A 21,144-nucleotide genomic window follows, 5' to 3' on the forward strand; every position below is an offset into this window, starting at 1 on the left:
GGAAAAACCCACCCATGTTTCCGCGCGTTTCGCCGTGTCATGACATGTGTTTAAAATAAATCCGTAATTCTCGTTAACGAAAATTTATATTGTTTTACCGTTTTCTCAAAAAGTAAAGCATTTCATGGACTAATATTTCAAGAGATGTCTTTCACCATTACCTTCTGTAAACCCTGTAAATTATTTGTAAATCTGTGAACTTTTTTTTTTTTTTTCTGTACCGAAAGGGTCCAATGGCTTTAAGTGGTTAATCCCAATCTCTTTATCAAAATTTTGTTTTCCCTTTGCAGTTTTAATTTCAATACATATTATTTTTTATATAAATATAATAAACTATTTTTTGAAACTGTCTCAGTACAGCTAAGAGAACATTTTTCATCAATATAAGAGCCTCCAGTGCTGCATCGATTTGTTAATTACAATACAATTTTGCTGAAGGTGTTTATGTTTAACTCAGCCTCTCATTGTTTGCCATGCATGTAATCCTCCAGTTACCGATCCATCCTCACATTAATTACCTTTCACTGACCCTCAATCACCACCAACAAAGCTGCAGATTACATCATTAAACATCAATATCAAAATTATTACACGGTAATTACCAGCTGATGAGAGTGGCTGCTGAATTTGATAAGTATTATCAAAGCTAAATGACCTCCAACCGTAGTACAGTACAGTCCTGAATGTCAAATATGTTCCAACACACGCGACTATAAAATGTGGATTTTGTTTTACATAGCTACACCTGTACGTGTTTTCTCAGAGGGATTGAAGGAACAATTTGAAGCAACCCATATCAGCAATATAAAAGTACATTGCTCTTTAAAAACAGTACAAGAACCTCAAGTTCACATGGAAGCCGGCTGTCTACTACATTAGGCTGTCTACACCCCAAGCAATAATACTTCAGTCACAGTATTTCTTAATGACTCTTAAGGAATTCAAGGTGTACAGTCTTGAATTGAATTGGCTAAACCTTTTGTTGGATGGTCTCTAACGAATGGTCTTGAAGACAATGTCTTTACACTGGGGACTTTGTAGTTAGAGAACACCTCGCCCCCTTGCATTATTCAATTAAGCATTATATGTGCAAAAAGCACCAACTTGGGGATTGCAAAATTACAATTCATTTTTTAATATGGTATGGCATATAATTTACACTTGCAGCACAGAGAGTTTGTGATTTTCTTAAATTTGATGCTCATCTAACAAACAGGGTGTGGTGTATAAGCCAGATTTTGCTTTTGGTAAGCAGTAGCCATAAGAATGTTTTCTGCCTAGTCTAGATTTCTACCTCCATGCTCTAGACAAGACAGTTGAATTAGGCTTCTATTTCACCAACGGCCGCCAAATCTGATTGGTTTATTCAGGCTTTTGATTCCCAGATGATGATTGGCCTATTTTCTACAGACTGTATAACATGATTATGTATTAGAATAAACACACCACCACCACAAGATAATGCCTGCCAGCATTCCTCAATGGATCCACACAGTCTTAACTCCCCTCAACAAGATAATCCCAAGAAACCAACGCTACACGAACTCACATAGAAAAGTAGAGACTAGTGTATTTACCCAGGAAGCCTAAAGCCATTAACTTCAACTAAGTCCTAGGACTCTGATGGGCTTATAGCACCCCCCTATCCTCCCGATGGTAATAACTACACGAGCCACAGCATCTTGATGCTAGGGATGTTTTCTCAGCATACTGCGAGCTAAGACAGGATGATCTTCCAGTAGACTGGATAGTACGCATGATGGAACTGGATGGCGTTTGGGGGGGTGTGACTTCTTAGAATGCAGGGTGGCATGGTCATCCACTTTACAACTTGCACATGGATCAGGTTTTAGAGACACTTTTGAGAGTTGTTATTTTAAATAGAGTACAGGGTCTGTTTTGTTACAGAGACACTCTGTTGAGAACAATAAAAAGACTCTATGCAAGGTACATTTTATGAATGTTTAATGGTTTGTGACTATTTTACAAAATGGGATTTTTCAGCTGTTGTTCATTACCAGGAACCCAAGAGATAAATGCATCCATATGGCTTAGAAAGACACATTGTTCTGATGATTATTGTCATTATATCGTGTATTTAATTACTTTAATGTTTCAGCGCTTAGAAACTCTGTTTTAAGCGTTATATAAATGCATGTTATTAGTAGGCCTTTACTAAAACTAGACAACAATCTGTCTATAAAAGGGTCATTTCAATACTGCAAATGCCTTAGGCCTATAGATATTGCATTGTGTATACAATTCTATACTGTGCACAAGTTCAATGTTGGGCGTTCCAACCTACATTCATGTACAATTGAGAGCAGCATAATCTGTGCAGAAGCAAACCAACCCGGAAATGCAGACAACTTCAATAATAATCGTCAATGGTGTTTTCTTCTAAAAAAAACTTGCCAAAAGAAAAGCTTGGAGAAAACGCGTAAAAAGTTAAGTCTGTTCTATAATCCAACTTCAGAACTTACAATACATCCATGACATAACAATGATGAAAATTGAGCTCTTCATTCACCCTCAAGTTACTATCACTATTTTCAAAAGAACAAACTGTGTTTGTAAGTTACTTGCGGTACCAAGCTAAGAGCTACAATGTAGGGCTATGTAGGGGTAAATTGAGGAATGAAACCCCATGAATCTGCATGGTGGCTTTTGAAAACTCTTGATTAAACCCTAAGAAATATAACTTGAACTATTTTTAGATAGGTTTAAACGAACTGTGATGGTTACGAGGTTACACCATTAACCGACCGATCATGCAGTTACACATTTCCCTTTTACCGTCCTAAAGGTTAAAGGTGCTGCAAATCACTGACAAGATTGCAAACACACAGTACATGTACAATGTACACAATTCACAACGCATGATCCCGCAGGCATATCGTTTCTCAATTTACGTTATCTCGTTACTTTTTGTGCGCAAAAAAATTTCAGAAACATTGGGACATTGGGAATTAGTTTGAACCATCTACCACAAAGAACATAAATGATCCTCGGACGATGGGAGGGTAGGGTTTGATCAAGGGTTAATTAGTACACAAGATGAAGAAGAAGGGAAGCGATGACGTGGGGAAAGAGGCGGGAGGCGGTAAGACGGGAGATTTCTCTGGTGGATAATTCTCTTACCAATTCATCAGGGTCCTTGTCCTTATGAGCCCCATCATAGCGTGAACTTGAACCCTGAACAAAAGGATCACATCACATTTAGAAGAGACATGTACGTAACAAGTAAGCACTGACAAATTCTAAAGTAAATTTGCAACATGAGAAAACATTCCTGCAAAGGTGTAGAGCTGCGATGTCTAAGAATAACTACCTAACATCCTTACAATAAAAAGTGAGATTTGAAATTTAAAAAACACACACAAAACAAACATTCTGAGACAAAAAATAAAGACTGTATCTTTAAGTGGAAATTATAGTCAATTTGTTTAGCTGACATGTTCACATTGACACACATAACATTAAACTTTCACATTCACAGTTGGCAGTGTGTGTATTTGAATGACTTGTCTAGTGGGAGTAAACTTGTACAAGACCTCCCTCTGGGGCTGAGTGCAACATTGTCAGCTGTTGCTACTGACTCAACATCTTCAAATGAAGAGTTTCATTCTAAAACATCTAAGATGATGAAGTTCATACCAGAGGTAATCTTTCAAATATTTCTGTTCTAAAATACTATCAAACTAGCTTTAATATGCCCTGCACCCTAAAAAATAATAAGTAAATAAATAAATAAATGACTAAATAAATAACTGTTGCTTATTTTGATTGCAGCTGTCAAAAAAAAGCCCAAACTTAACTTTCAAGTTAATTTGGGGCTTATTTTTTTTTGACATTGCTTTGGTCTAGAGTTTTAATTACAATGCATATTATACATGTAGGCCCATGTCAATGAATATTATAATATATCTACAGTACTACATGTACGTTATCGTTAATTAAAAGCATGAAGCAGGGAAGAGAAAACAAATCCTTGCTTTTGCTTTGTTTTCTCTATTCTGTTTTAATTAACTAATTAGGACATGGATGACATACATAAGGCCATGTAGATGTGTACAGGTGTAATTATCTCAATACGAATAAATACTGGTGTGGGGGAAATAATTGGCTTTACTGTTCATGAATATTGGTCTAAATAAAAGGAGGCTGCTTGAAGGTTTAGCATTTATAATTAAAATAGCAATTAAAATCACTAACGATGTGTTGGTAGTTGTTGTCCCTTTGGTACCACTTTTATCCTAGATCTCTGTTTTATTTCTATTGTAAATAGTGTAGTTTGTTCTTCAGATATTATCGCTTTTTCTAGTTTGTCTTGGTCCTTAATCAGGACTCCTGATAAGTAACTGGTGTTGAAAACTTTATCTTTGATTGGTACAAAATTACATTATCTTCAGAAGAAAGTAGATATTTCTATGGTGTAAGCAAACATCATTAGGTTGTTTACAACCAAAGTTGAAAGCAGATACTGTAATGTTTTAGTAAGGCTTTCAATTTCATCAATGATAAAAGTTCTTAGCATTTTATTTTAAAAAATAGAAAACCCTTGTTGTGAAGTTTTCCCAGAGCTATTCTGTCAAAGTTACTATTGAAGATAAGATCAAAATATCTGCATGAGGAAGGTTTTCCTTTCATCTTTGTTGCATTGGTAGTTTATGTACCGAAACATTACCCAGCGACGGTACATTTTGAAGACTGTTGCTGACCTCTTATAATAAAAAATATAAAAATTCTAATAGGCCTACTATGTGATATGTTTAATACTGTCAAGTGTCAAACACAACGTGTGTTTTTTTCCTTTTTTTTTTATTAAAATCTCACGGCATTGTTATTCCAAGGTCTCTACTGAAATTTCGACTCTGATTTCATTGAAGCTTTGATAAAAGAAATTCAACACCAGGGTGGTCAAAAATCTAATCCAAATTTAGAATTGTCAATAAAGTATGACAGAAAACCACACTGTCATTGTCCTTCGTTAAAACGATGCTGCTGAAATCGAAAAGATCTCCTGCTACAAAGAAAGACAGATGGTGTTATCTTTTTAATATTTGATTTCAACTTATCCGGCCTGCCTTTTCATCTTTCTAGTGCTTTTATTTTGCTTGGTCTTGAATTCAATATCGTCATCTAAATTGGAGTTGTTATTCTACAAAAAGGATAGCAAGTAGACTGACTACTGTTGACTTAATACAGCAATGCATTTCCAGTGTAAGTCACAGCAGCAACAACCGTGGAAACAGAAACACCTGTGTTTTTAATACTATTGAAATTATTGAATTTTTTGTAGTGGTACTATTTTAACATTGTTTGTTCATCAAGCGTGGGCTTATTATAGGCCCTACTCATTGCTAAATATTTTATGGACAAATAAAATACTACTATCAATTTGCCACGTTTTATTAGTTCTTGTTCCACATTTGGTGAAACTCATTGTTTTTGTTACTGAAGTGAGGCACTGGATGTAGTAGTGACATGGATGGGGCAGATCACCCTTTACTGAAGTGAGGCACTGGATGTAGTAGTGACATGGATGGGGCAGATCACCCTTTACTGAAGTGAGGCACTGGATGTAGTAGTGACATGGATGGGGCAGATCACCCTTTACTGAAGTGAGGCACTGGATGTAGTAGTGACATGGATGGGGCAGATCACTCTTTTTGTTTCATATGGAAGGAAAGTACAGCCCTAAAGTAAACCTTGTCTTTTGTAGCCATTATCATACGCGCAATTTGAAACTTGTATAAATTGTTAAGAAAAAGACATCACTGTAGCTCACAAAAAGAAAAAAAAGAAAGCTATTTCTCATGTCTTTGTGTAAAAAAAACCTTGTGCTGCCAACATTTAAGCAATGAAGGTACAGCCTGCAGCTCTTTAGCGCACAGGCTATATAATTGGTGTACTGTACTGTATTATCGACTGAGTATAGGTCACCTTGGTACTATTTGTATGCAAAACATGTGCTGACATTTTTTAGCTGGCTTTCATTTCAGCTAGCCATAAAAGCTACGCCTCAGTGAGGTATACCTCTCTTTTTTCTTTTATTTTTTACCGAAAGTAACAAAGTATACCAAAAAGCGACTAATTTAACAGCAGTTGATGATGCATTCCTCCGCGTCTAGCCACGCAGGCTGCTTTCCTTATAACAATACCTCCTAATGATCCATCCATGTTCTAATCTAAACAATTCAGTCTGGGATATTTCACATCATATTTTCAATTCTTTGTTGATGTATGTTTGGGTTTTTTTTCTGCATGAATGCCTTATCAGCACTACAAAGAAGGCCAACATTTGTTAGTTTATAACTCAGCCTGTTTGTATGGAACTGCATGGTGGGTTGAGGTTTAAATCAGCCTCAACTAATTCATACTTTAAATCTAGGGGTGTTATTCTTTATAGGCTGTGTTTGTTGAGTATGGCTTTGGTTCTTGACTTCAGCAGCGATTTTGCAGCATAATAAACCAGTCAAACCATGCAAAGTATTGCAACGATGGTATATGAGGTGTGTGCTCAAAGTTAGTCATAATGCTCTCAATTGGCATAATTTATCAACTTGATAACCTTTCACTTAATGTCCTACTAATAATTGAAGCACTGACTTATTTTTTTAAACTATCACCAGCCTTTCAAATCAAATCAGCATGGTCAAAAAAATATATTTACATAAATTCTTAATTTTTAAAACATAGGCCTAAATCATTATAAAATAAGTAGTTAAATGTAAATTTATTTTTGCCAAAAACTCACCGATTGGTTCCCAGGAAAAAGTTTAACTAGGCCATCAAGAGGGCGTTCTATTACAAATTTTTATAATGACAAAAGACCTGAACAAAATTGAGAAAATTATGTCTTGGGGGCCAATAACATAAAACAATTCTTCAAAAAGTTCTGTAATGTAACCCTCCTCTACTCCTAAATAGAAAAATATGAGGATGGCGGACTGAACCTTACTCAAGTCATAGTTCTAACTTCCTATTTCCAAGGACTTGGGAGTGGTTACCCCCTCCTACCTGCTGGCCATCCAGCAGTGTGGTGTAGTATAGTTATGCACCATCCATGCACTGGCATGCACTGCAGTTTGTAAGGTATCATGCCTGTACAGCTATTAATTAGCACCAGTAGGCCTATAATTGCTAACTCCGCAACTAGCAACGTTTGGAATTCAGTTCCTACCATAATAACAAGCATTAAATAGTGGAGTCTGTACCACCATGGTACAACAACCAGGTAGAAAGTACCACTCCGCTCCACATTTGAGTTTGCTGGCCAATACCACACACACTGCCAACGTAAACACAGCGCAAAACAAAACAAACACATAAAATAACATAAGTGCTGTTTTTACACAAAAAGACACCATTTTAAAAACCTACCCTTCGCATAGTGTCGTCTGATTGCTCCTGGCCATTTCTCGAGTTACTTCTCGGTCTTAGGATGGCTGGAAACATAGTGTAAAATCTGATTCCACAGTTACTTGGCGCTGAAAGTTTAACTCCACTAGTACTGCCTGCACTGACATCCAATGGGAAGTATCATGTGTTCCGATTTCACGCACAACTCTATGGGAGTGCGTAGTGAGAAGTGCAAGTGCTTCGTCCATGCGTGTACCATGCGTACGGAGTTAGGACGGGACCATACTGTTTAGTTTTGGTATCACGAATTACACCGTACAGTTCATGTCACCTCGTTTACTTTTTAGGCCAATCATGTTGAAACTAAACATTATCTGTCTAAATTTACGTAATTATCACAAATTATGAGGTGTACTACTTGATATTTAACATGAATATATTAATTAACATGACCAGAGGTTGGGTTAGATGTGGGTTTGTATTAACTCATCTACTCGTTTCAAAACATATCTCCCCGTCAATGGTTGTTTGATATTATTGGGTATTTTTTAATCATTTTGCAAGGTCGCTTTTCTATTTGGAGTGAGATGTTATAACGACAATGGCTTTTACTACCAACTTGGAGGGCAAACAAGACAATATCAATACATGGTATCCCTTTATTTAAATTGATATAACAGAATTAATTGATTTGAAAATAATCGATTTCAAAGTTTACAAAGCTGCCAGACGGCGTACAGACCACTATAGATTGCTGACAATCAGCATGTGGAAGGCCGAATAAAGGCCACCAAAGCACAATTCTAGTTTTGAGTTTTCTATCCCCAAGGCCGACTGAAAATGTCACAAACCAAAATATTGCCAATATGAATTTAGGTTGATCTGTAATTGCACCATCATGATCTGTAAAGCGCTTCTGAGAAGCAAAATATAATACGCTTAGTTTTTTTTTTAAATAGCATACTAATAATCATAAACCACAATACAAAAATAACTAAAATTTACATCCAAGTACATATTTATAAGCTCTTTAAACAACTCCGATAATTGCGATTTGTGTTGCGCTGAACATGCCTGATAGGCCTTGTTACGCGGTGAAAAATGACCACTTGAGCCCCTTAGGCTGAAGTCGTGCGATGGACAATTATGAACCCACTGACCGTAAAATTTATGAACAGTGATTTGAGTTATGACTTTTGATGATTGAATGAAGGAACATGTATAATATTTATGGGTGGGTGGGATTATAGGTCTATGACCCACATAAAATGGCCTTCATTATTTATGTCCAGCATTAAGCAATGTTTAGTGTTTTTGTTGCACATTGGAGATAATTATTGTTTAAAACTCGCAAGGTTTCTTCTCGAAACATAGCTATGACCAACATGGATTAAAGCAATCCTTGGCCTTCAGGGATCCTCAATTAGTTGTGACCAAACATAACAACTAAAAGGAAAAAACACTTATTTAATGTCCCTGTTCTCAAACATTTGGGTATTTGACTCGTGAGATCATAACTACCGTATATGGCCTATTGGATTAACTCACATACACAAACCACACACTTCATGCACTTAGAGGCTTTTGCATTAGGCGCTTTACAAATAACAGGTTCATATTTAACTGTATTTTTTTAGATTTGGTTATTTTTCAAATTTACAGCTTAAAATTGTCATTATTGTCTGTAAATTGCTCTCGAAACAGGATTTTAAAGCAACAAATTTTTGTTTTAACATTTTTTCCTCCAAATCGTGAAAAATATGCTGTAGATTTTACGACTCAATCTAATTTTGCTATGCTAACTTTTTTCAAAATGGATAAATCACACGTATTTATTGCATTATATCACACTCGTCGTGTTTTAGTTTCAAGGGATACAACAATATATCCCTTCCTTTTTTCGGTTGGTTTTTAGCAGCAAAGGATAAACAAATCTATCCCTTCCACTTTTCAGCTTGATTTGAGCACCAAAGGATAAACAAATATATCCCCCTCCTCTTTTGGGCTAAGTTTGTGCACCCGATATTGACTTTGTTCTCCTAAAGGTATTTTATGGAGAAAAACAGTATGGTTTTAACATTTTGAAAACATCTTCACGAAAAGTTGCTATATATTACCAAAAACAGTACAAAACTACAACGTGTTTATTTAATTGTGAACCTGTTTATATTTGGTTATTTGTCAAGTATCTTAAAATATTCATTATGGTCTGAGAGTTGCTCTCGAAACAGGATTTTGAAGCAATAAGTTTTTGTTTTACCATTTTGTCCTCCAAATCATGAAAAACATGATGTAGGTTTTACGAATCAATCTAATTTTGCTATGCTAACGTTTTAACCCTTTGGTCCCTTAAAAAATTTTTAAAAGATAGCCATGGCTTAATGTGTATGCACAATTTTTAACCCTTTCGGTAATAGTACAAGTTCTCATGGGAACAATAAATGCCTCTCGTTAAACGGCTACGGTAATTTTTATGGCGAATTATTTTTGTGCACGAATATGAACACAATAGCTTTTCAAGGCTTTTGTCTGGCTCAATGCTCATACTGATTAAATGCGAAGGCGTTAATTTTCGACAATATCATCATAAATGATGAACAGTTTCCTATTTACTAGTGAGCGTTTTATTTTTCGTAAGAGCTAAACTATTTCATCATCATTAGCTTCGACAAGTCAACTGTGAAGGGAGAATTAATAACGATCTATAACTAGATATGTTAACAAATGCATAGACCTACTAATGACTATCGAGTTTTCTTTTGATGTTCCTTTTTTCTACAAACACAAGCTAGCGAGGTTTCCTCGTACCGCATACAGTGTTTTGCTATATGCGGCTGAGCGGTACAGTGGCTAAATGGTTAAAAATAGATAAATTCCACTTGTGACCGAAGGAGTACCGCCCAGCACCGTGGCTAACGCCAAAGAGACCGGGTGAAATGTGTCCAGCATGCGGCGAGCCGATCGTCAGATTCCTGGGTATCGTGCGTGAACATATAAATTGTGAATTTTCACACGTTCAGAACTGGATTTCTGGCCACTCAGGAGCCACGCTGTGAACTGCCCATGCTGAGGATAATTAAGGAGCGTTTAATGATGTATTAAATGAGACTTGATTCGTTGAGAAGTATAAACATCAATGATTTATTTATCATCTAAAGAATCGGAGTCGAGAGGTTTGTGCAAAAGCAATTGAGTTGAACTGCCCGGAAAGAACTTAGTTTTCAAATGGTTCATTTGTGGTATCGACGAAATCAAATCAAGATTTGAATTGAATAAACCGTTGCTTGACCACGTGCAGTGGTTATCCATTGCTAAACGGGACGGAATAGACCAATATATATAGTCATTCTTGAGAGGTCATGTATTGGCATTATGTATTTATTTATCCAGCCATATAAACACGCAAGGAAAAAGTGCCAGATGGTCTAGTACAATAAAAACTTTAAGTGACAAACAAACATACAAATAAAAATTAATAAGTAAATAGAAAGGTAAACAAATTACTCGCTTTACTGAAATACACGATCGAATTGGGTATAATATCACACAGTTTCTAGCCGTAGAGCTTTACAAGGTTTTTGTTTGAAGTAACTTATTTGATTACAAGTTATATGTCTTCCCTTTTAATCCACCAGTTCAGATGGGTTCATTTTATTATCGGTCAATGTTAGCCTGGAGTATTATACCAACTTTACCTGTGACTTTAAAGGAACACGTTGCCTTGGATCGGACGAGTTGGTCTTTGAAAAGCCTTTGCAACCGTTTTTTATAAAATGCATATGGGTAGAAAGCTGTTGTAAAAGTAGAATACAATGATCCACACAAACATGCCTCGAAATTGCGTGGTTTTCCTTCTACCTCGTCGACTAACACGTCAGCCATTTATGGGGGTCAAAATTTTGACTCCCATAAATGGCCGACCATGTTAGTTCGCACAGTAGAAGGAAAACCACGCAATTTCGAGGCAAACTTGTGTGGATCATTGTATTCTACTTTTAAAACATCTTTCCAACCATATGCATTTTATAAAAAACGGTTACAAACGCTTTTGTTTTGACCAACTCGTCCGATCCAAGGCAACGTGTTCCTTTAAAATTCAAATCACATCCAATGCCGAACAATACTAACTGATTATCACAGCAAGTACTAACAACTCAAATTACTAACGAGTAACACCAGCTGCAAATTGACTAGACACCAAATTAAATGTCAACGAACACAAACTAATTGTAGGCCTAAGAGTAAAACCAACAATTGTACATGGTTCCTAAAAGTGGCACTACAACTCGCGAAAAATGATTATTCAAAACAATTCTTCTATCATAAAATGCAACAATTAAAATATGGGCAAACATTAATATGTTTTGTTAATTGGCAAAATGAAATTGACCCATCGTGGTATGAGGTTATTAATGCAAGGGCGCCTAATTAATGGTAACTTGCATAAACCCATGTGACAATTCCTACACGTTACAGAGATGAGTGACATTCCTGTACAGTATGTGCAGGGATCGATGTGTTTGGGGACGAGTTCATGACCTCGATTGTAAGGATGGGTCGGTGTGTACTGAATGATGAGTTGGTACAGCTGCACTGTAAAAAAAACCTGTAAATATACAAGTTTTTGGGGCAATAAAATTACAGCAAGGCAACGTTTTTTGGGTTTGACTGAGTTTTGCTGGTAAATAAACACCAAGTTGCTGTTAATTAACATTACGACGTTTATTTACATAGTACACCTTTTTTTTTACGGAAATGATCCTGAAAAAAACGGTCTGCAATTGAAAATAACAGTTATAACTGTAAATTTCAATTGTAGGCCGTTTTTTTCAGGATCATTTTCGTCAAAATACAGGTTTCCCGTGCGTGTGAAATAAACCTGTAAAAATACACTGTAAAAATGACTGTAAAATACAAGTTTTGGGACAATAAAATTACAGCAATGCAACGTTTTTAGGTTTGACGGAGTTTTACAGGTAAATAAACGCCAACTTGTTGTTAATTAACTTTACGACGTTTGTTTACATATTTTTAACAATGAAACTGTAAATTTAAGTTGTATGCTGTTTTTTTCAGGATCGTTTCCGGCAAAATACAGGTTTCCCGTGCGTGTGAAAAAAAACCTATAAAAATACACTGTAAAAATAACCGTAAAAAACAGGTTTTTTGGCAATAAAATAACAGCACGGCAACGTTTTTTTGGTCTGACGGGGTTTTGCAGGTAAATAAACGCCAACTTGTTGTTAATTAACTTCACGACGTTTATTTACATATATTTTTAACAATGAAACTGTAAATTTAAGTTGTATGCTGTGTTTTCAGGATCGTTTCCGGAAAAATACAGGTTTCCCGTGCGTGTGGAAAAAAAACACACCGTACAAATTAACGTTTTTTGGCAATAAAAGTACAGCATGGCAACGTGTTTTGGGTCAAACGGAGTTCTGTAAGTAAGTAAAAGCCAACTTACTGTTAATTAACTTTACAATGTTAGTTAACACACTTTTTACCCTGTAACTGTAAATTAAAATTGTATGACGTTTAAAATGACAGCGCACCAACGTTGGTTTGACGAATTTTGTTGATGACTGTAGACTTTCTTTTAATAAATAACACACCGTTTATTACATAAATAAACTGTACATTTAAATTGTAGCTATTTTTATGAATTTTCACGCTGTCAAAATACATTTCCCATTCAAGAAACCTGCAAGTATGCCCTCAGTCATCTGAATATCGTTTCCTCAAATGTGTTTCCCTTTTCATTTCCCCTTCTACCTTCTTTTTGTGACCCCCCCCCCACCCCACCCCCCCAACCCCCCCCCCCACCCCACCCCCCACCCCCCCACCCCCCCCACCCCCCCACCCCCCCCCCCCACCCCCCCACCCCCCCCCCCCCCCCTCGAAAGAAAATTTCCCTCAACTGTTGATTTTGTAACCATGGATCATATATTGTCTTTCTCTTCTCACTTATCACGGTATCACAGAAACTACTCGGCTCATAATGTGAACCAAACATTAATTGTTGACCAAAATGTTAACTTCAATGTTGATGATAATCCATGCCATGATGGAGCAGGTACATCCACATTTACTGAGCCTGAAGACACAGTTGATGGTGATGACAATGATCATGAAGATGACGATGATCCTGGAGTATCTGTGGCTGACTTTATCGAGAGTATTGCACTATTTCTGCTCAAATTATATTCAAAGTTCCTAGTTCTAGAGAACACTATTCAAATGATAGTGGAAGAGATGCACGATTTGTTTGAACTAAGTATTATACTTTTACAGCATCTTTCTATCTGTATACATTTTATAACAAACGCTTTTCAAGACTAACTCGACCGATCCAAGGCAACGTGTTCCTTTAACATGTTTGTCAGAAACATTGCATGCTACAAGTCAAATTTCCATCTAAATATTTGCAAAGCATTTGTTTGTGTCTTTAACTTTACTGTCCAATACTTTCATTACATGCACTGCAGGTAGACCACTTCAATCTTCAAGATTTTCACTCGCCATTGGAAAGTTTCTCGTGGCAGATTTGGCTAATCCTTTGTCAGCCCTAAGCATGTGGTTCTGTGCTTACTATTGCTTCAATTTGAAGTACCCGAACAAGTCCGAAGGGGCGCTTGATTTTATCCAGAGGTGAGTTTACTGACAATGTTCAAGAAGCTTGGCCTGTTCATGCAGAGGAATCCCAGGGTTGATGCAGGGTTCAATATATCATGTTCTGTGTTTAACAATTGGAAACATTTAAACCTGCACCAACCCTGAGAATTTTCGCCCTGATTCGAGGTCAGGGTTGAGATTTTTCAACCATTGATCCCCCATGGAAGATAGGTATTGGTTTATTTGGTACTCATGAACAACTACTGAACACAGGAGTCAGCATGTACTTAGGGTGGGACCCCTAAGAGTCATTACAAGTGGGTCTCAATGACCACTTCCTACTGTCCAATGAGACTCTCATTGGACAGTAGGAAGTGGTCTGATATTTGGCCATACTCATAGCACATGTATGCCCACTAGTATGTCAAGGGTCACACATAAAATTAGTGTGCACCCCTCCTTTGTCTCCCTTTCCATTGTTCCTCCCCTGCTTTTCCTGACTACAGTCTTCTTTTGTCTTTTCACTTCTTTCCACCTGGCTGCTTCTGTTACACATGTTTGTGTGTGTTGTGTTGTCATTTAGCCTTTGAGAAGGACTCTGCTAGGGTCGAAACATGACATTAACTCATTTCTGTATCTAAACAGTTCCAAATTTGTTTATAAAAAACATAGCAGCACATCTTTATTTTTTAACAAAGACAAGGCAATATTCCAATCTGTATATTTTTGTTTTTATTGCAGATGTTTCTTGGGCCTAAACCCAGGGACTGGCTCCAAAAGTGGACGAAAGAAGCCGTCTGTTCATCCAGGCGTACTGAAGCTGGCTAATTCAATGAAAGTCTTTGAGAATGAGTGGGACTTGAACTAAAAAACATGGTACATGTAAATGTAATCATCATATGAAAGTTTTGGCTACTCCACCAATATTTTTTGCAGTGACACATAATTTTAATATATGTGCCAATGCAAAAACATGCAGCACATTGTAAACTTGTCTCATTTTTGTTAAGGTAATAATAGTATCAGGCCTTTAATATTAGTGGAAGTTGAACCAATAAACAAAGACCTGTTAATCACATATGTATTCTTGGTGGAGTGGCCAAAACTTGAGCCACTATTAGAGATAAAAATTATGTGTCTCTGCAAAAAATCTGCAACACATAAATACTTGTCTCATTTTTATTCAGGTCAAACTTGTATACAGGCCTTTAAATTCAGTTGGAGTTATGCAAATAAACAAAGACCCGTGATCACATATGTATTCTTGGTGGAGTGGCCAAAACTTGAGCCCCTATTAGAGATAGAAATTATGTGTCACTGCAAAAAATCTGCAACACATAAATACTTGTCTCATATTTATTCAGGTCATACTTTTATACAGGCCTTTAAATTCAGTTGGAGTTATGCCAATAAACAAAGACTTGTGATCACATATGTATTCTTGGTGGAGTGGCCAAAACTTGAGCCACTACTAGAGATAAAAATTATGTGTCACTGCAAAAAAATCTGCAACACATAAATACTTGTCTCATTTTTATTCAGGTCATACTTTTGTACAGGCCTTTAAAATCAGTTGAAGTTATGCCAATAAACAAAGACTTGTGATCACATATGTATTCTTGGTGGAGTGGCCAAAACTTAAGCCACTATTAGAGATAAAAATTATGTGTCTCTGCAAAAAATCTGCAACACATAAATACTTGTCTCATTTTTATTCAGGTCATACTTTTATACAGGCCTTTAAAATCAGTTGGAGTTATGCAAATAAACAAAGACCCGTGATCACATATGTATTCTTGGTGGAGTGGCCAAAACTTGAGCCCCTATTAGAGATAGAAATTATGTGTCACTGCAAAAAATCTGCAACACATAAATACTTGTCTCATATTTATTCAGGTCATACTTTTATACAGGCCTTTAAATTCAGTTGGAGTTATGCCAATAAACAAAGACTTGTGATCACATATGTATTCTTGGTGGAGTGGCCAAAACTTGAGCCACTACTAGAGATAAAAATTATGTGTCACTGCAAAAAAATCTGCAACACATAAATACTTGTCTCATTTTTATTCAGGTCATACTTTTGTACAGGCCTTTAAAATCAGTTGAAGTTATGCCAATAAACAAAGACTTGTGATCACATATGTATTCTTGGTGGAGTGGCCAAAACTTAAGCCACTATTAGAGATAAAAATTATGTGTTCATGCAAAAAATCTACAACACATAATTTGTGACGTAATATACGTGTAATGTTCTGTTCTGATAGTGGAACAAAAAATAGACAAGTTTGTATTATAGTTTTTTTTTTGTGTTTTTTTTTGTTCCACCATCAGAACAGAACATTACACCGTTATTTTGATTTATTTATTAAATGTTGGAGATGTTTTTGTTCTGCTTTTCTTGTTTTTTCTTAGGGTTCCAAGAAGGTATATGCCAAAGTTTGCCAAGTTTTTACATGTTTGTGGTTTGAGGATGTTGAGCGCTAAATAAAAAGAAATCGAAATCCTATACTGATGTGTTCCGGTAATATTATTAATTGTTTTTTCTTGACGTTTTGAGTTATTAAATTGACGTGTATTTTACGGTAAGGTACGGAACGTGATTTTACTGGGATGATTTTGTAAAACTAATTTCAAAAAGCTGTGATGTTAAAGCAAAAGTTATGTGAAAGGACGTTGGAGCTGTCCTATTTGTACAAGCCTCTCCTTGTAAAATCACAGCGACGAACCATAATTTTACAACACTGAAGGTACTGTGGTTTAACAGTGTGGCGTGTAATTTTGCTAAACCGTCAACGTGAAGTAACATTAATGGGACCGTGATTTTACAGGGTTTAATTTGTGAAATTAAGGTTAGAAAGTTGTTAACTTACAAGAACAGTTACGTTTAATGACTGGAGCTGCCCTATTTTTACAAGCCTCTGTTTGTAAAATCACAGCGACGAACCATAATTTTACAACACCGAAGGTACTGTGATTTAACAGTGTCGCGTGTAATTTAGCTAAACCGTCAACGTGAAGTTACATTGGTGGGACTGTGATTTTACAGGGTTTAATTTGTAAAATTAATGTTGGAAAGCTGTTATTTTACAAGAAAAGTTACGTTTAATGACTGGAGCTGCCCTATTCTTACAAGCCTCTCCTTGTAAAATCACAGCGACGAACCATAATTTTACAACACCGAAGGTACTGTGATTTAACAGTGTGGCCTGTACATTTACTTTAGACCGTTTGTTTACGGGATAGTACTGGCGTCCAAACTGCCAGGAAAAAACCGTAAAAATACGATTTTTTTTTTTACAGTGTGGGTTTAATTGAAGGTTAAAGGCATTGTACACTATTGGTAATTACTCAAAATAATTTATGGCCTAAAAACTTGCCTGCATGGTTACGAGCGATGGAGAGCTGTTAATTGTTTAAAACATTGATAGCATTTCATTTCTTCAATTGGTAAAATATTTCAAATACTTAGTTTCATCAAATCAAAGACTTGTACCACGATTATTGTATTGATTGTTAATTTACCGCAATGGTTGCGATATTTTGAACTGTAGTGTACAATTATGATACACAGAATCAACTGACATAGAAACTGTTACGACCAGAATGTCTTCCATCTTATCTTTAATCTAATGATAAAATATGCGTGAACAATATTATTGTATCCTCCTTGAGACACTTAAATGAAGCAGTCTTCCACATCACCTCCGGAGACGCCCTCTGCCACCCCAATGAGAAGATAAAATAATGTTGTCAACTATAAGCCAAATAAACGAAAAGCGATGGTGGGAAACCTGCCATGTGTATTACATGATTGGATCATGGATGAAGAAATAGATCCAAGGCGCTTATGGTATATTCATTCTTTTTGACTGTGACTCATTCCTACTACCACCAATAAAAGCACTGAGTCTGAACAGAGTAGTAGGTTATTATAGATGTGGAAGGAATTTGTTCCACATGGGAACACATTTGCAATCTAGTATTAAAGCATGGCGACTGAAAGATCTACGATAGGCTGAAATCAGACATGTCATTCGGTTTGGTGTCGTCAGACTGGAAAGTATAATGACGACCAAGCGTGCCACTTCAACAACTCTGCCTATAGAGTTCATCCCTGACAAGATCGATTGACTGGAAAGGACCAAGAAAGGGAACAGAAGATCCTACAATTACCGACCATTTCGACATTCTGATCGACCACATGAAACGGTATGACTAACAGCTGAAACTTTCTATAACTATCCCAATCAATGAGTCAACAATATGATCGACATGGAAAGGGATCAATTATGAAACCGATGCATCGAGGCCAAGTCCAAATCGACACTGAACGACCTCCAGTTTAAAGCAACAGTCATTTCGATGGCGTGAGTTCGAATCCCTCCGCTGCCACTTCTTTTCCTTTTTGTTGAAAACAAACAGTTTGTATTGTCACTGTTGCCTTCCGCCAATGGCATCGTCAAGGTAGCTTGGCCGAGCGGTCTAAGGCGCTGGTTTAAGGCACCAGTCATTTCGATGGCATGGGTTCGAATCCCACCGCTGCCACTTCTTTTCTTTTGCTGAAAACAAACAGTTGTATTTTGACTGTTGCCTTCCGCCAATATCTTCATCAAGGTAGCGTGGCCGAGCGGTCTAAGGCGCTGGTTTAAGGCACCAGTCAATTCGATGGCGTGGGTTCGAATCCCACCGCTGCCACTTCTTTTCTTTTGCTGAAAACAAACAGTTGTATTTTGACTGTTGCCTTCCGCCAATATCTTCATCAAGGTAGCTTGGCCGAGCGGTCTAAGGCGCTGGTTTAAGGCACCAGTCATTTCGATGGCGTGGGTTCGAATCCCACCGCTGCCAAGTACGTTTTCTTAGACAAATATTCTTTATACTTTTTCAAGTGAATTTTGTCCATGTCCTTGCTGTCGTTAACCAGATTAAGATTTAATTTTGCACTTATCTGATGAATGGGGACATAGTTTAAATAAAAGACGAGACGATAATAAGTTTCTTTGGGATTAACAGGGGTTTAACAGTCAGTTTCGAACTATTGGGTTATGTATGTTTCGGGTAGTCTATAATTGCAAGCAAAGGATGCGTTGTACATTCCCTTATCTGAGTCTTTGTCAAGTCTTTTTCCAAGTCGTGTCCTTAGATTTATGAAACCCACATAAATAATATAGTAATGGGACTGGCGTTTCGGCACTAGCAGAGTTTTTCTCGAAGGCTTAAAGGTGACACACATCATGCACTTAAAAGCACACGCATACTAACAGCAACAGTAAATTAGTTTTGTGACGGAGGGCGCTATCGGATATCCAGAGCGGCAGTGATTTTGATTTATTCGCGTAGAGTCACCGTCAAAATAATAAACTCAGAAATTTAACGGGAAAAGTTTATAGCGCCCTCTATTTGCAATGAATAATAAGAAAAAAGGATTCACGGAAGGCATTCGCTTAATGCGTTTACACATGTACGTCGGATTTAACAACGACTCTCCAAAATCCATGATGGCCATGTGAAATGATGTGAGGTCAAAGGTGACTATGTACGTGGGCTCAAATCACAAAGTGGGACGTGATCGGGCTACGGTAATTGTGACTTGACAGGCAGAGCCTAAGCCGATGGGGTGGCGCAGAAGATTTGCTACCCCCCCCCCCCCCGAGATTTGATGCTCCCATAATAATGAAAAACTGTATACAGACCTCTTCTGATAGCGCCCTCTTTTGAATAATCCTTCAGCCCATGTTAATTGTCTATGGGGGCACAGCATCTCCGGCGGACGGAATTCACTGGGACACCGGTCCATCCTTTATAGCGCCCTCTCCTGGTTATAATCGGAAACAACAACGTACCAGCTTGCCTGCACACTACACTTGCAATCACACGAAATGAAATCTAAACATTAATCTTCGACAGAGTTAAACAAAGCCCATTTTAGCAATCCTGTTAATTTTACTCAAAGTAATCAATAAAATTAATAACAAATTCTGTCAGCTTGTGTGGTTTTGTCTCTAAAGAGAGGCATCGTAAATGTGCGGTCATGCCTATGAAGTCACCGCCGAAAGTAAACACAAGGAACAAAACTGATTATAATTTGTATAACTGATAATATTTTCACAAGCACAATTTATTTTTTACAATGACAGACAGACACGCTGGTCCACTGTGCATCTGATTAACAATCCCGATAGAAGTCGCAATTAGTGAAGCCGTAGATGTGTACTTTAATTAGTAGGTCCCGTTGACATGGAGTGATGGATGGTCTTATAATACCGCCAGCTCATCCCTAATGAAAGAACAGACCTTTCCGGATCTCAGGTTTCTAGATTGTTTACATTTCACCCAGTCACTGTTTGCCGATGTCAGATTAAAGAGAGCGAGAGAGATAGTGAACGAACATGGAGCAGTGGTGACGTGACCTTTTTAAATCATCCCATGACATAAAATTAAATATAAATACTACAAATAAGTTGTAGTAAATGTACTCGTACTCGTACACGCCATTTTGAATCACACGCTCGTCTTAACCCTCCGAACGTTTTGTTTAACAACCTTGTCCGTCATGACACACCCTTGCTTCGTTTGGACTAACGGACGGGAACGATTGTTTTTTGGTATGACGCTGCAAAGCGTCCTATAGTTATCCATATAGGATTCCTATAATATATTTTGGTGCTTCCTGACACGTGACGCCGCTGACCCGTGTTCCACTATTTAAATGACAAGGATCTGTAATGCATGCAGCATTGTAGATTTGTATTAAACCTACACAGATGGATACTCCCTGCGGGTTTAATAAGACTGTATTTTGGGGAATACATGAAAAGGTTTGCCGTCTTAAACGGGTTTAATAAGACTGGATTTCGGAGAATACATGAAAAGGCTCGCCGTCTTAACCAATTCCATGTTTTTTAAAGATTTTCATCAGACAACTCTGTCACGTGAGGCTTAACTCATATACTTTCAGGCAACCAATAACAACATCTGTATGGACGATGTCTGTATGTCGTCTCCCAAGCACGCCTGGGACATTTTGATGAGCGTTGAAGCAGAATATATGAAGGTGTATATTTTTCTGGAGCAGATAACATCCTGCCGGGTATGAGACCACGAAAACCTCTTCATCTCAGACTCTAGGGAATGCGATTTCTAGGTCATCATGTCTCCAGAAAT

The 21,144-nt window shown here is 37.2% G+C and overlaps 2 protein-coding genes and 2 non-coding genes across 9 annotated transcripts in view; 3 read left to right on the forward strand and 1 right to left on the reverse strand.

The window, feature by feature from the left end:
- Positions 1-21,144, reverse strand: part of LOC139940053 (A-type potassium channel modulatory protein DPP6-like) — a 114,667-nt gene that overhangs the window by 66,140 nt on the left and 27,383 nt on the right. For 2 of the 6 annotated variants that reach the window (XM_071936269.1, XM_071936268.1), the window contains exons 1-2: positions 7,387-7,601; positions 3,142-3,195 (exon numbers count right to left, since the gene is read on the reverse strand). The exons of 3 other annotated variants lie outside the window; for them this stretch is intronic. In XM_071936269.1, the coding sequence (XP_071792370.1) occupies positions 3,142-3,195; positions 7,387-7,461 (129 nt within the window). In that variant the 5' untranslated portion in view covers positions 7,462-7,601. Of the gene's footprint in view, positions 1-3,141; positions 3,196-7,386; positions 7,602-21,144 lie in introns of those variants that run through there. One more of the 6 variants, XM_071936273.1, reaches the window with a different exon arrangement.
- Positions 1-21,144, forward strand: part of LOC139940055 (1-phosphatidylinositol 4,5-bisphosphate phosphodiesterase delta-4-like) — a 194,005-nt gene that overhangs the window by 62,966 nt on the left and 109,895 nt on the right. The gene's annotated exons all lie outside the window — the stretch shown is intronic.
- Positions 18,597-18,678, forward strand: Trnal-aag (transfer RNA leucine (anticodon AAG)). The gene has a single exon. It is a non-coding gene; the product is annotated as a tRNA-Leu (tRNA).
- Trnal-aag (transfer RNA leucine (anticodon AAG)) lies at positions 18,747-18,828 on the forward strand. Its single transcript has one exon. It is a non-coding gene; the product is annotated as a tRNA-Leu (tRNA).

Source organism: Asterias amurensis, chromosome 7 (genome assembly GCF_032118995.1).
Source record: "Asterias amurensis chromosome 7, ASM3211899v1".
NCBI classification, from domain to species: domain Eukaryota; kingdom Metazoa; phylum Echinodermata; class Asteroidea; order Forcipulatida; family Asteriidae; genus Asterias; species Asterias amurensis.